Raw genomic sequence first — 14,932 nt, 5'->3', positions numbered from 1 at the left:
TAGAGTGTACTATCAGCAGGTTTGCTGATGACACTAAGCTGGGAGGTGTGGCTGACACGCCAGAAGGCTGTGCTGCCATCCAGCGGGACCTGGACAGGCTGGAGAGTTGGGCGGGGAATAACCTGATGAAATTTAACAAGGGAAAGTGTAGAGTCCTGCATCTGGGCAGGAACAACCCCAGGTTCCAGTATAGGTTGGGAAATTACATATTAGAGAGCAGTGTAGGGGAAAGGGACCTGGGGGTCCTGGTGGACAACAGGATGACCATGAGCCAGCACTGTGCCCTTGTGGCCAGGAAGGCCAATGGCATCCTGGGGTGTATTACAAGGGGGGTGGTTAGTAGATCGAGAGAGGTCCTCCTTCCCCTCTGCTCTGCCCTGGTGAGACCACATCTGGAATATTGTGTCCAGTTCTGGGCCCCTCAGTTCCAGAAGGACAGGGAACTGCTGGAGAGGGTCCAGTGTAGGGCAACGAAGATGATTAAGGGAGTGGAGCACCTCCCTTATGAAGAAAGGCTGAGGGAGCTGGGTCTCTTTAGTTTGGAGAAGAGGAGACTAAGGGGGGACCTTACTAATGTTTATAAATATATAAAGGGTGAGTGCCATGAGGATGGAGCCAGGCTCTTCTCAGTGGCAAACAATGATAGGGCAAGGGGTAATGGGATCAAGCTGGAACACAAGAGGTTCCACTTTAATTTGAGAAAAAACTTCTTCTCACTGAGGGTGACAGACACTGGAACAGGCTGCCCAGGGGGGTTGTGGAGTCTCCTTCTCTGGAGACATTCAAAACCCACCTGGACATGTTCCTGTGTGACCTCACTTAGGCGTTCCTGCTCCAGCAGGGGGATTGGACTAGATGATCTTTTGAGGTCCCTTCCAATCCCAAACATACTGTGATACTGTGCTTTTTTTTTTTCTTTTTTCTTAAATAATTTAAAAGTGAAGTGCACCTTTGGAATTATGAAACTTCCAGCATACCAAATGCATGTTTGAATCTGCTGTGATGGTTTTCTCCGAGCACGCCGAACTGCACCTTTAGCGCTGGAGGTGACTGGAGGCTCAGCTGCTTTTCCAAGCAGGAGCCTCAGGTGGGGACACATCGCCGCGCGGGGGTCTCAGGGCCAGCTGGCCCCATTTCACTTCGCCCTGTCTTCCAGCCCTATAAGGGTCAAGTCCTGGTCAAGAGGTGCTGGGTGAAAGAAGAGAGACGATTCATTTAAGAGCAACACTGACAAATCTTTTGCCTTGTTTTCCCCCCGCAACGAGATGAGCTGAAAGATTTGCACAAGAGAAGAGAGTGAGCTATATGTTCGCAACCCCTGTGCTCCTGGCCGGGACACTTGTGGGCCCGCACGCCTTGTCTGCAGGCGGCGACCAGCCACTGGGTCTGGTCCTTGTGCCTGTATTAGCATACTAAGACCTGGCGTCCTGACAGCTCAGACGAGCAAGAGTCTCCTTTGCTAAGATGTCTTTTTTAGGAGGAGCTCTGTCCCGCCCAGCCTCGGCCTCGCCCGGGGGACAGAGCGTCCCCAGCCCCGGCCCCCCCGCAGCGGGCCGCCCGCGCACTGCGTCGCGGTGACGCGCCCTCCTCTCGCGAGAGCGGGCAGCGCGCGGCCGGCGGCGGCCGCTCCCCATAAATAGCGGGGCGAGGCCGCGTCTCCGTAAGCGGCGGCGGCGCCCGAGCTCGGCTGTGGAAGCTGTTTCTCCCTCCCGGGTGAGTACGGCCGTCAGCGGCTCTCCGGCGCGGCTCTCCGCGGGGGTGAGCGGGGCGGCGGGAGCGCTGACCCTGCGGGGCCGACTCCGCAATATGGTGGAGCGGGCGGGGGCTGCGGCTCGCCGCGGGGCCGTCCCCGCCGGCTCTGTGGTCGCCTCTGCGGTCCCCTTGCCCCAAATCCCGGGGTATTTCTGTCGGCTGCTTGAGGCACCCTTGTGAGCAGGAGGTCCCGAGATGCTCGTCAGCCCACGGGAGAGGCGTCGGCCTGCGCCGGCCCCGAGCGGCCCGCGATGACACCGGACCTGGGGCGCCTGCCGCGGGGAGCCAGGGCCGGCCGGTCGGCTCTGCCGTGTGGCTCATCGTGCCTTCTTCTGCTCTCCAGCTGCTTTCCATAGCGAGAGGGGAAAAGCAGAACTTAAATTTGTGACTTCCTTTCTCCACTTTCGCGTTCGGGTGTGTTTGTTTTCTGTCTCTGAAATGCACTTTTGTACCGTGGGCTTTGATTCAGGCATCTTGCTCACCCGCCCTGACTTCTGCCAGAGCTGAAAGTATTTTAGGGATTTCTGAAACTATGCAAGACTCTATTTTTCTTCCATGTCTTAAAGAGCAGGAATAACTTCATGGTCTAATTTCTGTTTTAGTGACTAAAATTCGAACCTATGCAGTGTGTGGCTGGATCTTTTGGGGCACGTTATTAATACTGAATAATCTTTAAAGTAAGGGCCCTTCTTCCTTCAGAAGCCAGATCTGTGATGCTAGCCTCTTCTGTTCTACAGCATGCTTTGCAGTTTGAAGTGAACTTCAGTTTCACTCCAATCTGAGTTGTAATGCCATGTGAGAAAATAGCATGTTTCTGGGGGTATTTCAGTACTTGATACATGTAAGGAAAGCTCTGTTATTGCTGTAACTCATGTCTGTTACTTGCTTGTATGTTCCATGTACAGTGATTAATCTCATTGCAGGTGTTACTTTATGGCAAAAATGTGTTAATATGTGCAAATATGCCTGTAAAATGTTAATGGCATACTTTTGTCCTTGTTCCCCATTACATAACAGGGAAGAGTTTTATTTGACCCCAGGCAGAATACTAACATGCTCCTTTTGATGTTCTCGTAAGTGTGATAGGGAAAGCTGCTCTTGGCTCTTGGACAAACCAGCAGAAAGCCTTGAAAATCAGTAGTTTCAAGGACTGACTTTCAGCGTGTCCTTTCTGTTGCTTTCATGTATGCAGGTTCTTCTGGAACTTGTGTCATGTGAAACCAGCAATGCAAAAAGTGCTTCTTGCATATTTAGCTCAGCCTGCCTGCACACTTAGGATGACACTGCACTTCTGTGTGTTTTCCTTATGCGGTACTGCAATACCCCTCTCTTTTTATAAGAATCATATGGGGAGAGCTGTTGGTATTTTCTCTGTAGGAATACATGTTGGAAAATAATTGAATAGCATGGGATTGTTGACTGGTGCCTGCAGCCTATTTCAACATGGAATGGGTAATAATTAGGTCTAAACAAGCGTAAAGGAGGATTATTTTCTGCAGTGGGGAAGTCCTGTGTTCTGCATATTAGAGGAATGCTAATTTTTGAGCAACCTGAGCAGGGGGAACCCTCTGTGGGCATCAGGCATGGCACTAATGATAATTAACTCCTTGTGTTTAGTGGAATGATTTGTGAGAATTGAGCTGAGGTTACTGAAATGAATACTTCACCTCAACCTTTCATGTGTTTTCAAGATTGGGACAGCAATGATGACTCAAATTTAAAACTCAACTCCCTTATGTTAACAGAGGATCTAATCTGATTTAAAGATATCGGTGGATTCTTTGTCTGATTTAGAGACATCCTAAACTAGAGTTTTAATGACTTGTTGGCTTGTGTTTCTTTGTCCTGCCTCAACAGACAAGCCCAAGTGTGTCTGCTTCTTCTAGAAAAATGAATTAATCCACCAGTTTGTAACTCTTTGGTAATTCTGCAATGACCTGCTTTACCTCAAAGCCTGTCTCTTCCATGTGCTCTGCTTGTGTTGCCTAAACCAAATGAAGTAATTAGGGAACAAAATTTTGGATATCTGAATTGCCACAATTAAATGTAATTCCTGTGTGTAAGAATGTGAACATCTTAATCCCTTCAATGACTGGGGTTGATTAGAAAAGGTTTGTTGGTTTTGAAGTCTGGTGATGAGCTGAAGTGGATATGAGGATGCTGTAGCTCACATATGCTTCTTTCACAGGCTGTGTAAGATTCAAGACCTGAAAAATGGCATTGGCAGCAATTGATCCACAGCAGGTAGGTCTGAGTGAGCCCCATGTGTTTTTTTTTTTTGTTTTCAGGAAAACAGGAGTCAACTAACCTCTTTCTCTTTTAAACAGAACATTGTATCAAGGGTTGTCAACCTTCCCTTGGTGAGCTCCACCTATGATATGGTGTCCACAGCTTACACCACCACAAAGGATAACTATCCTTGTCTGAAGTCAGTATGTGAGATAGCAGAGAAAGGAGTGAAGACGATTACTTCGGTAGCCATGACAGGTGCTATGCCTATCATCCAGAAACTGGAACCACAAAGTAAGGCAAAGATTGAACTGTTCAATTCATCTGTTGGCTTTATATATCCAGATACAATTACAGTTTAGCATGGCCATGCTGTTTCACGTAGCTGGCTGAACCTGTTGCTTGGCTCGAGTAACTGATTACAGATGGGTATGATTTAACTACAACAACATAAAACATATTTCAGAGCCAAAGCAAATTCCAGCTCTTGTAATACTAAACCGACTCCTCTTGATATGTGAGATGGTTACCTAGTCTCTTGCTCAACACCCTCCTCACCTTTCACCTGGTTTCAAATGCTGCTTTGTACTTTCTCTCACTGAGAACAACTTGTGGTTAAATTTGGGAACTATGTCACAAGGCTGTTGTAACCAGGAGCCTGGTTTCATGAAATGGCAGGCAGCCAGGTGCTTCAGCTTGTTCGAACAGGTACTTATAAGGTATCAAATAAATGTTCTCTGTCTGCAAGTGAGCTTTTTCCCTGGCACTGTAAACCTATATTTTAATAGAGTTTTACTGCCTCAAGTCTCACTGAAAAGTGGAGGAAGCTACTTCAAGAGCATTGTTGCATGAGCTCTGTTTCAAGAGTAATTCTTAATTGGAGTTATTTACACTAAGGAATAAAAACTAAAACCAATTATTATAATTTCTTTTATAGTTGTAGTTGCCAACAACTATGCTTGTATAGGTCTAGACAAAATTGAAGAGAGACTGCCTATACTGAATCAACCCACTGACAAGGTAAGTTCTTTCTGTGTACATGTGCCAAGCAGAATAACTATACTCCCTTCCTCTTTGCTGTTATTATTGAAAATACAGGGAGACAGATTTCAATAAGCCACACCTGAAGTACAGCAAAGAAGCAATGAGGAAATGAGGGGTGTTTCTGTAGAAGAGTTTGCCTTTGGGAGGCCATTAAGCCTTTAAAAAAAACCAACCAAACAAAAACCAAGCATTTGCCCACTATCTGTCTATAGCTGCTGTTCATTGGTGGTCATCTTTTTAAAAATTTGAGTCCTTGTCTCTTTCCTGCTCAGTGTGAAGCAAATAGTGCTTGTATTACATTCACTGATGTGTTTTGAGCTGAAGGCTCTGTGGCAGTTATCTTTTGTTTTGTACCTGTGTCTTCAGGGCAGAATTTCTCCTAGATAATCAATGCTTGTACAAGCTGAAGCATAAATGTGTATTTCCTGGATTTATGTAGTTTCTCTAGAAAATATTTCTAGTGAATCAGCCTGTTTCCCTATGGCAGGTTGTTGCCAATGCCAAGGATGCAGTTGTTGGAGCCAGAGAAGCTGTAGCAACCACTGTGACTGGTGCCAAGGAAACTGTTGCTCACACAATCACTGGAGTTATGGGCAAGACAAAGGAAGCAGTGCAAGACAGTGTAGAAATGACCAAGTCAGTTGTCAATGGCAGCATTAACACTGTCCTGGGAAGTCGTGTGGTGCAAATGGTGAGCAGTGGAGTGGACAGTGCTCTCACTAAATCAGAGACCCTTGTAGACCAGTATCTCCCACTTACAGAAGCAGAACTAGGTAAGACCAATTCAAGGTTGTTGCTGTGGTGTGTTTTGTTTGGGTTGTGTTTTGGGGGTTTTTGTTTGGGGGTTTTTTTGTTTTTTGTTTGTTGTTGGAATCCTTGTATTGGAAAGAAGCAAGCAGTCATTCATTTATTACTTATGTGGGGAGAGAGCATGTACTGCCCAAACTGCCTTTTGCTGTGCTGGTTGTAATACCATCTTCCTCAGAGGGAAGCAGAGTGAAAATAAGAATTTCTTCTTATGGTTTATCAACAGATGCTGGTGCTAAAGGACTACTAAACAAGTCCAGTATTCAGCTGTTACTAAGCAAATAAAACTGCTTCAGACCTCTTAAGTTTTCTTCCTGTGGTCAATTTACTTCCTTTCTGTATATCTAGAGAAAGAAGCTACAAAAGTTGAGGGTTTTGAAGCTGGAGTTCAAAAGCCAAGCTACTACATTAGACTAGGATCCCTGTCTTCAAAGCTCCGCACACGTGCCTACCAGCAAGCCTTAAACAAAGTTAGAGATGCTAAGCAGAAAAGCCAGGACACGATCTCTCAGCTTCACCACACTGTCAGTCTGGTAAGTCTAAGCTTTCGCTTGAGGTATATAAAGCAAATGTTGGCATGGCTCTAGGGTACAGACAACAGCCAAAAGAGGTGCGGGAAAATTGTAATAGCGCTCTGAATAAATGCATTTTCTAAATGTAAAACATTTCTAATTTGGAGCTTTTCAGCACCGTTCAGCAGAGGTCCTACATCAGTCTGAGATGTAAAATAAGCAGCAATTGCTTGTAATTTTAAATAATGAAGAAATAGAAGTGACATGTTTAAAATTGTTACTGTTTTAGAGAGCTGGATTTGACACAGACTTCATTCAGTGAAGACATCTCGCAATTTTGAAACACCTCAGTCACAGAATCACAGAATGTTAGGGACTGGAAGGGACCTCAAAAGATCATCTAGTCCAATCCCCCTGCCAGAGCTGGAACACTTAGATGAGGTTACACAGGCATGTGTCCAGGTGGGTTTTGAATGTCTCCAGAGTAGGAGACTCCACAGCCCCCATGGGCAGCCTGTTCCAGTGCTCTGTTACCCTCACTGAGAAGAAGTTTTTTCTCAAATTTAAGTGGAACCTCTTGTGTTCCAGTTTGAACCCATTACCCCTTGTCCTACTATTGGTTGTCACTGAGAAGAGCCTGGATCCATCCTCGTGACACTCACCCTTTATATATTTGTAAACATGAATGAGGTCACCTCTCAGTCTCCTCTTCTCCAAACTAAACAGACCCAGCTCCCTCAGCCTTTCCTCATAAGGCAGGTGCTCCACTCCCTTAATCATCTTGGTTGCCCTATGCTGGACTCTCTCCAGCAGTTCCCTGTCCTTCTTGAACTGAGGGGTCCAGAACTGGACATAATATTCCAGATGTGGTCTCACCAGGGCGGAGTAGAGGGGCAGGAGAACCTCTCTGGACCTACTAAGCACCCCCCTTCTAATACACCCCAGGATGCCATTGGCCTTCCTGGCCACAAGGGCACAGTGCTGGCTCATGGTCATCCTGTTGTCCACCAGGACTCCCAGATCCCTTTCCCCTACGTTGCTCTTTAATAGGTCATTCCACAACTTATACTGGAACCTGGGGTTGTTCCTACCCAGGTGCAAGACTCTACACTTTCCCTTGTTATATTTTATTAAATTTTTCCCTGCTCAACTCTCCATCTTGTCCAGATCATGCTGGATGGGAAGTCCTTTAAGTGCTTTTTGTTAATAAAATGTTGGATTTTATATGGGCTTGCTTTTCTTTCTGTGGGTGTCTTCAAGCATTCTTGGGTACTTCTTTAGTCTTGTCTTATACATAAAGGTATATTGTTAGGATAAGCTGCATAAAGAGTCTTGGCCTTCTATACACTTTCAAATACTTGTGTAGGATGTTAGTGTGGGAGGGGGAAGTAGTGGAGGCAGAGGGATACAGTATGTAATATCTCAAAACTGCTCCCAGTTTTCTCTTGGAAGAGAAGTAACATACTCTTATATTCCCCAGAGTCTTTTATACTGAACTTTTAAAGTATTTAAAAAGGAGGTTACGAAGCAGGCAATTTAGGGTATCCCTAATGAACTGTTTGGACTCTTTGCTTTACTTCATTATTTGGCTGTATTTCAGATCGAGTATGCCAGAAAGAACATGAATAGTGCCAATCAGAAACTTCTTGATGCACAGGAAAAGCTCTATCAGTCCTGGGTAGAATGGAAGAAAAATACAGGCCAAAATGATGGTGATGAACTGCATAGCGCTGAGGTAAATAGATGTAAATGTAACCCAGGAATAAATTGATTGTATGCTGTCAAGATAATGGCAAACTAACAGTCCCCAAAGCGTGCAGAATCTTAACAGCACGGAAGCTGTGCAAATGTGGAATCTGAATGCTGAACCTTGGAGCAGCTGACTAGTAACCATAATGAATAGTAGGGGACACCTAACTCTTAAATGAGCCTACTTCCAAACATTCTGGGATTCATTCTTCTTTCAAGAGAGTGCTCACCCTGTTTACCGTGTGAACAAGTATTGGGATATGCATATCTAGATGAACTAGGACTCATCTGATATGGCCAAACCAGAAATAACAATTTTTCAGCATAAAGCAGTCTTAGGCACAGACTCTGAGTCTTATATGTGGCTTTATATAGTGGATTTTTGACTAGAATATACTTTCCTGCTGTGACTTCTTATCCAGAATTCAAACAAGAGCTTATCTGTCACTGGGAAGAAACTACCAATGCTTCTGTTCCACAAAGTACTTGACCATTGAAGAAATATCAAGTACTTTCAAGTCTCTGGCCCTTCAGTCTTCAGACATTTTTTTTAATCTGCTATAGCTGTGTTTTACTTGTATCCCATTTACTTTGCTTCTTTATATTTCTTGAGCAACATAAAGCTGCCGCTGTCATAAAAAGATACTAATGTGCTGTTATGTGTTTTGTTTCCAGCACATTGAGTCAAGAACTCTGGCTATTGCACGGAGCCTCACTCAGCAGCTACAGACCACCTGCCTCACACTGGTCTCAAGCCTACAGGGGCTGCCACAGAACGTGCAGGATCAGGCTTATGGTGTTGGGTCAATGGCAGGTGATGTCTACCAGAGCTTTCGGTCAGCATCCTCCTTCCAAGAATTATCAGACAGCTTTCTTACCACTAGCAAAGGACAGCTGAAGAAAATGAAGGAGTCTCTGGATGATGTGATGGATTATCTTGTTAACAACACACCGCTCAACTGGCTGGTAGGTCCCTTTTACCCACAACTGCCTGGCATTCAGCATGCTGAGAGCAAAGGAGAAGGAGAGAAAAACTCCAGCCAGAAAGACAAACAGCCTGAACATGCTACTGAATGAACTGCATAGCATGCACGTACTCTGCTGACTGACCAAACAAGTGGCCTTAGCAAGTGTAGCTGTCAAAAGGGCCTTGGAGAAAAATCCATAAAGAGTGGGGGAACAATACACAGATAAGACATTCCCATGCATGGGCTGTATTGTCCTGCATAGATAAGCTACTCGAAAAAATCGAACTGCCTTGAGTGCCTAAATATTGGCAGCTTACAGTTGTCAAGATGCCTTGTTTGTCCGTCAGGAAACCTCACCATGCTTACTGATGGCATTAATACCGTTAGTCTAAATGAAATCTACCACAGTTAAAAGCATTTGATTTGTTGCTTAATCTGTACCAAAATTATGTAAAAGCCTGCCGTACTATGAAATGCATCTAAAAGCCCTGCAGTCTAGCTAGGTATGCTTTAATTCTATGTTTGCTGCAGATCACATGCTTGATTATTATAGATCTGTCTCAAATCCTGCTACTACACAGTTCATGACAAAGGTTCTGTGAGTACAGAATTCCAAAGCTGAAGGTGAGGTTTCTGAATGAGTCAGCTGGAGTTACTTAAATGCTGCAATAGTGCTAACATTAACTATATAAACTTAACTATTGTATAACACAGTAACCTGACCACGGAATCATAGAATATCTCAAGTTGCAAGGAACCCAAAAGGATAATCCATTCCAAATCCCTGCTTCTTGCAGGACTGCCTAAGAGTAAACATTATGACTAAGAGTGTCATCCAGATGCTCCTTGAACTCTGGCAAGCTTGAGGCTGTTACCACTTCTATGGGGAGCTTGTTCAAGTCACCAAACAAATCATTACCAATACATCTTTTAAAATACGCAGTATAAAGACAAGATTCATGCTGTTTGTACCCAGGTGCCTGCTGTTTTTTTTTTTTGTAGCCATCTTTTTGTAATTCATTTTGTATGTTAGTAATAAATGCTTCAGTAGCCAAAGTCTGTGTCCATTTCAGTGATGTTTAAAAAAAAAAAAAAAATGTAACTTGCTGTTCTGGGACTCCTTCAGACTGGGTCCAGCAGAAAGCAAGCTTGAAATGTGGATGAAATAGACATGTGTTGTGTGTGGATGCATAGATCAGCAAGATATTGCTGGAGCATTTCCTTCCTCCTTTTGAATTACTGTTCATCCTTCCATTCAGTCTTAACTTTATTGTTGCTTTTTTGGTGCTTGCTGTTGCCTGCCTTTAATTATGATGTGAGCTGATGTATGTTCTAGTATTGAGGAGAGCAGGATATATACAAAAAACCCCTGTCCTGCCTTCGGACTTGGTGTTCTTTGTGTGTGCATGAGACTGCCAGCTACCTGCTTTGACTGCTGGCTCCATATGAGCAATATGTGCGCCTCAGCTGCAAATACCAGTTTTAACCTGTTTGACTTTATTTACCCTCTTTTAAATCTGAGTGACTAATTAATGTATACTAACACTCGGCTATTTGGGTAGAGTTGTTCCTCAGTAAATCCTGTGATTCCCTCCCCTGGAAGATAATTACAGTCACTAAGAAAAATACCTTTACTGGTTTAGGGCTGTCCAGGTAAGTTGTTTCTGTGTTCTTAATGCATGCTCCATGCAACTTGGAGTTGCAATCATTTAGTGTAGCAATACTGGCCACTGTTTTCAAAGAGGTCACCAAATAGTGTGAAGCAAAAATGGAGTTCAAGGAAGCTTGTCACCTAGTGACATGTTGCTACATGAAACAACACCTCTACATAGTACAATGTGAGCACTAAAGCAAGTTACATGTAGTCTGGCCTTCTAATGTGCACAGTGTTTTGTTAAATGTATTTCTTTTCATACCAAGATGGAAATTTTCTTTTGGGTAATACAGTCTGATGACTAAAAATAAATGCTTGATTTGAAAGTGCACAAAATAAGAACCATCTCTCAAATGGCTAGTGGTTCATTTCTGAAAATACACTAAGGAAGAAAAAAATAGGTTAATTAAATGTTAGTATTGACATTAACATTTGTATACGAAGACAGTAAAACACCAAAGTATGTTTTGCACTATTCAATGCAAGGATTTTGCAACTTTTGCATTATTCTGTATAAATGATCTAACGAAGAAATGACATGAAGAAGAGCTGTATCTGGCCTTATTGTTTGTTGTGACAATTGACTTACTGCTTTGTTTCAACTTCCTATCAATGGTGAAATGTGATAAAGTGCAGGTCCTTTGCCTAAGCGAGACCATAACACTAAGGGCTCTGCATTGTTTTAGTTAGACTGTGCCAGATGCTAATCTAATACAATTTAGCATATTCAAAACTGAGATAAACCATATTGACATCAACCCTGTTTTACTCTGATGCTGACAAACACACTCCAATTTGAAATTCTTTCATGGCTATGAACATCTTACTAGTACGTTAAAGGAGTCAGCTACTTAAAATGTGTGCATTAAAGAGACGAAGCAAGCACAAACCTAAATTCAGGCTATTATCCTGTTGGCAATAGGAACAATATGGGTATATGTAATAAGTGTCTTAAATCTAGGATACAGTAAAAATTATCACTGGTCAGACACAGTTAATGAACATGGTCATGTGCCCTGCTCAGCCTAATTACAGAATAAAACAACTTGTTTAAACCAGCTATTTGGGCACATTTTTAAAAGAGTTTGCATATGGACTGCTTGCCCTTAGTCTTGTTAGGACAGCTCCATTTGTGTTGCAGTGTGAAATACAGTCATGTGCTGATAATGGGAAAACTTGTCAATTTCTCTAAGTGCAGTAGAGTTTTAGGTAAACTACCATAAGCATAAGGATGCAGGATTATTCTTGCTGGTAGAAAGATGTGCTTTCCCCATTCTTAGTGCTTTTTTTTTTTAGGAGACAAAGATTACTTATCTCATTTTGATCAAGCTTAGGTTCTCAGAGTGGTCTATGCATTTCATTGTATTCATACTAGTGCCTGGTAAGTGACAGGCTGCTTAAATTCTTCTGAAGCTCAGTTTTGATTAATGTTTTAATATTTCCAAGTCCCTGGTGCCCTATGGTTACCTGCTCTCTGAGAACTGACTGATTAACGTTCAGTGCTATGTACAACCTGATAGCTGAAACAGTAATTCCTTTATTCTTTGATGCATTCTCTACTGACATGTCTTCATAGGTTTGTTTTGCTTATTGTCTTCCATAACAGTAAGTCATAAGCAAGGTGTTTTGGATTAAAACCGTTTCGCCTTTCAGTTCTGAGCTTAATTAACACAAATGCCTTGAAGCCTCTTCAGGTTGCTGCTTCTTTGTACATGCAGAACCAAAGTCCTGTCGGCATGTAGCAATCGTTACGTGCTGATAATGTGTCTGGGTCCAAGTATGTCATATCAGCAACATTAAAGCTATCCATGAATCAAACTACAGATATAAGTACTTTTCACCTGGGGCAAAAAACTTTTGGTTATGAGTAAATTGCTTAATTATATCCCATTTTTCAGAAGTGCCTGTGTAATCTAAGTCCTACTAAGGGGACTTAAGGGTTGGGACTTAAGCTCCTAAGTGTCTTAGCCAACATTTTTAGAAGTGTGTAACATCCATGTATCCACTAATATCTCTGGCAATTCCTGAAACCTGATGCCGCTTAACAGTACAGAATACTATGCATACAGTTAGAACAGAGGCCAAAGCGGGATTGCAGTTCCAGACGTTTCTTTCATCAGGAAAGGCTTGATGTTGCAGACAGGCAGAGCAGTACAGAGCCATCCATATAAAGCTCCTCAGGGCAGATTCCTTTGTATAGACCATTGTTTCCAAGGAAAGAAGAAAGGCAAAATAAGTTTAGAAACTTCCTTTCTTAATTTTCCAGTTGTCAGTTTCACTAAATACACTCCACAAAGTTCAGCTCTGTTCCACCTCTACTATAAAATCCTGTCTTCTAACCAATGGATCTACATCTTTGGACTGTCTTAATGCTACGTGAGACTGAGCATATTTTACTCTGTATTCAGTGTTTTGGGCCTGATTTCTCAAGATGCTGAGCATCTTTATCTCCTGACTTCAGTGAGGAGTACTGCAAAAATTTCTTTAGTTTTACTTTTAAACTGATTGAAATTTCATTCCTACACAGGTTCCAGATTTCACTATTACAGACCTGTCTTCAGAGTCAGATGATATCCCAGATATTTTGGATTTGGATGAAGATGATCAACAAGACTTTTCACGCACAAATGGCCCTTACACCACAGGGCAACGAGCTGAATAGAGAGAAGCATAAAGTCTTCTTCATACAATGTACTTTTGCCATGATATTTCTCCTTTTTAAAAAATGAACTTGCCTAGCTTAGGAATTTTGGGGATATTTTTTTGTAATCAATACAGTTTCAGTTAGCTGCATAAAAATTCCGATTTTATTTTCCACCTAAGGAATGCATGCTATATCAATTAATTAACGTGGGTGTTGAGCTCCCATTCTACAGGCCAGGTATAGCCTAACCAGCATATTCAACTTCGATCTAATCTTTGTTAATGATTTGTTCTCCTGCTGGCAGCAGCCATGAGAACACTCCAGTGCTTTGCATAAAGGGCTGCCAAGAACAGGAGTTGATGAGGATTTGCCTGCAAAATTTCCCCTTTCTGTCTACATGAAAAGCACTTCTGCATCTACCTCTTTGCTGTTGGAAGGGGTAAGAGACTTTGTCTCAGATTCTCTCAGGTTATTTTTGGTAGAGTCTGTAGCTACCGAGCTTTGAATCTTAGAGCTTCCCTTTGGCAAGAGTGCTTTATGCACAAAAGGACTCCCTATCTCTCTACATGCCTTCCGTGTGCAAAAATGTTGGCCATCCTGATGCTACCAGTTGTCAGGCCTGAGACTAGAAGAGGGTAAATGCTTAAAAAGGAAAGTCTTCCAGGAGTAAGGATGAAAGCTAAAAAAGAAGGGGGAGGGGGCTGTAAAAAGTGAGCAAAAATGTAGGGCAAAGACAAAAACAGATGTGGGGGGAAAAAAAAAAAAGGCAAGAAAAAGACAGAGAAGGTAGGGATACTTCTGGTGACAGTGTTGATCCTTTTATGTTTAAATAAAATCTCAAATATTTGCTTAGGAATGTCGAATCTGCATTTGCTTGCATGCAGTGATTTCTGTAGGAGCTGAGGCAAGTGGGAGTGGGGCTGGAGAAGGCTTCCTCTGTTTTTGAGGATGGGGCTGAGCTGATGCAGAGATGCCCTTGATGCTGTGGGGTGACCGCAGCCAGCCTGGAGATGTTGCACAGCGCTCGTTTCTTTTTGTACAGCCATGGAAACGCTGCAGGGCTGCTGGCATCGCCGTCAGGCGTATGTAATGCTTGGTGGTTGTGAAAACTTTGGCAGTCTAGTCACTGAAATGCCTTGGAATAAAAGTTTGAACTGCAGAGACTGGTGCCGGTGTGAGTTTTACTTGGCTTTCGTGTTGAAATTTGCAATCCGATTACAAAACAGTTCGAATTGAAACGGCCCTGTGTACACATACGCAGGCACGTTGCAAGCCAGAGGCCATGAATGCATGTGCAAAGAGCAAATTTATTTTAGTTACCTCTCTACTGGGGGGTGTCCGAAGCCACCCCTGAGCTCCCAGGCAGAGGTGACACCCGCGGGGACGCAGGCGCTGGTCAGTTCAGCCCTGCTGGAAGATCCCTGGGCCTGCTGAGCTCGCCCGTATTTCAAGGCTTCAGGCAGGTGCAGCTTTGTGCTCTTTCTCACAACAAAGCAGCAATTTCAGACATAACGATGTCTAGAGTTTCTCACAGGCCTGTGTTATCTAACACAGAGGTTCTACTCACCAAGCA

The 14,932-nt window shown here is 43.3% G+C and overlaps 1 protein-coding gene across 3 annotated transcripts; it reads left to right on the top strand.

The window, feature by feature from the left end:
- Positions 1–1,566: 1,566 nt before the first annotated feature.
- PLIN2 (perilipin 2) lies at positions 1,567–14,518 on the top strand. Of its 3 annotated transcripts, XM_065046193.1 has the most exons (9): positions 1,567–1,713; positions 3,941–3,996; positions 4,080–4,275; positions 4,919–5,001; positions 5,513–5,798; positions 6,181–6,365; positions 7,945–8,079; positions 8,769–9,059; positions 13,243–14,518. In XM_065046193.1, exons 2-9 carry the CDS (start codon positions 3,967–3,969, stop codon positions 13,375–13,377), a joined length of 1,341 nt encoding a protein of 446 aa, XP_064902265.1. In that variant the 5' UTR covers positions 1,567–1,713; positions 3,941–3,966; the 3' UTR covers positions 13,378–14,518. The 3 variants fall into 3 exon arrangements, with proteins under 3 accessions (XP_064902265.1, XP_064902267.1, XP_064902266.1); XM_065046194.1 differs by lacking the exon at positions 7,945–8,079 and having other exon boundaries at positions 1,577–1,713; XM_065046195.1 differs by lacking the exons at positions 7,945–8,079; positions 13,243–14,518 and having other exon boundaries at positions 1,572–1,713; positions 8,769–10,117.
- The last annotated feature ends 414 nt before the right edge of the window (positions 14,519–14,932 follow it).

This window comes from Columba livia, chromosome Z (genome assembly GCF_036013475.1).
Source record: "Columba livia isolate bColLiv1 breed racing homer chromosome Z, bColLiv1.pat.W.v2, whole genome shotgun sequence".
Lineage (NCBI taxonomy): Eukaryota > Metazoa > Chordata > Aves > Columbiformes > Columbidae > Columba > Columba livia.
This window is presented reverse-complemented; position numbering and strand designations above follow the sequence as displayed.

Excerpts from the sequence above, each read along its gene's own strand:
- PLIN2 (XM_065046193.1), top strand. The coding sequence starts at position 3,967 with ATGGCATTGGCAGCAATTGATCCACAGCAG. Across the intron at positions 3,997-4,079 it reads CAGCAATTGATCCACAGCAG|AACATTGTATCAAGGGTTGT; the intron begins GTAGGTCTGAGT and ends TCTTTTAAACAG. Across the intron at positions 8,080-8,768 it reads ATGAACTGCATAGCGCTGAG|CACATTGAGTCAAGAACTCT; the intron begins GTAAATAGATGT and ends TTTTGTTTCCAG.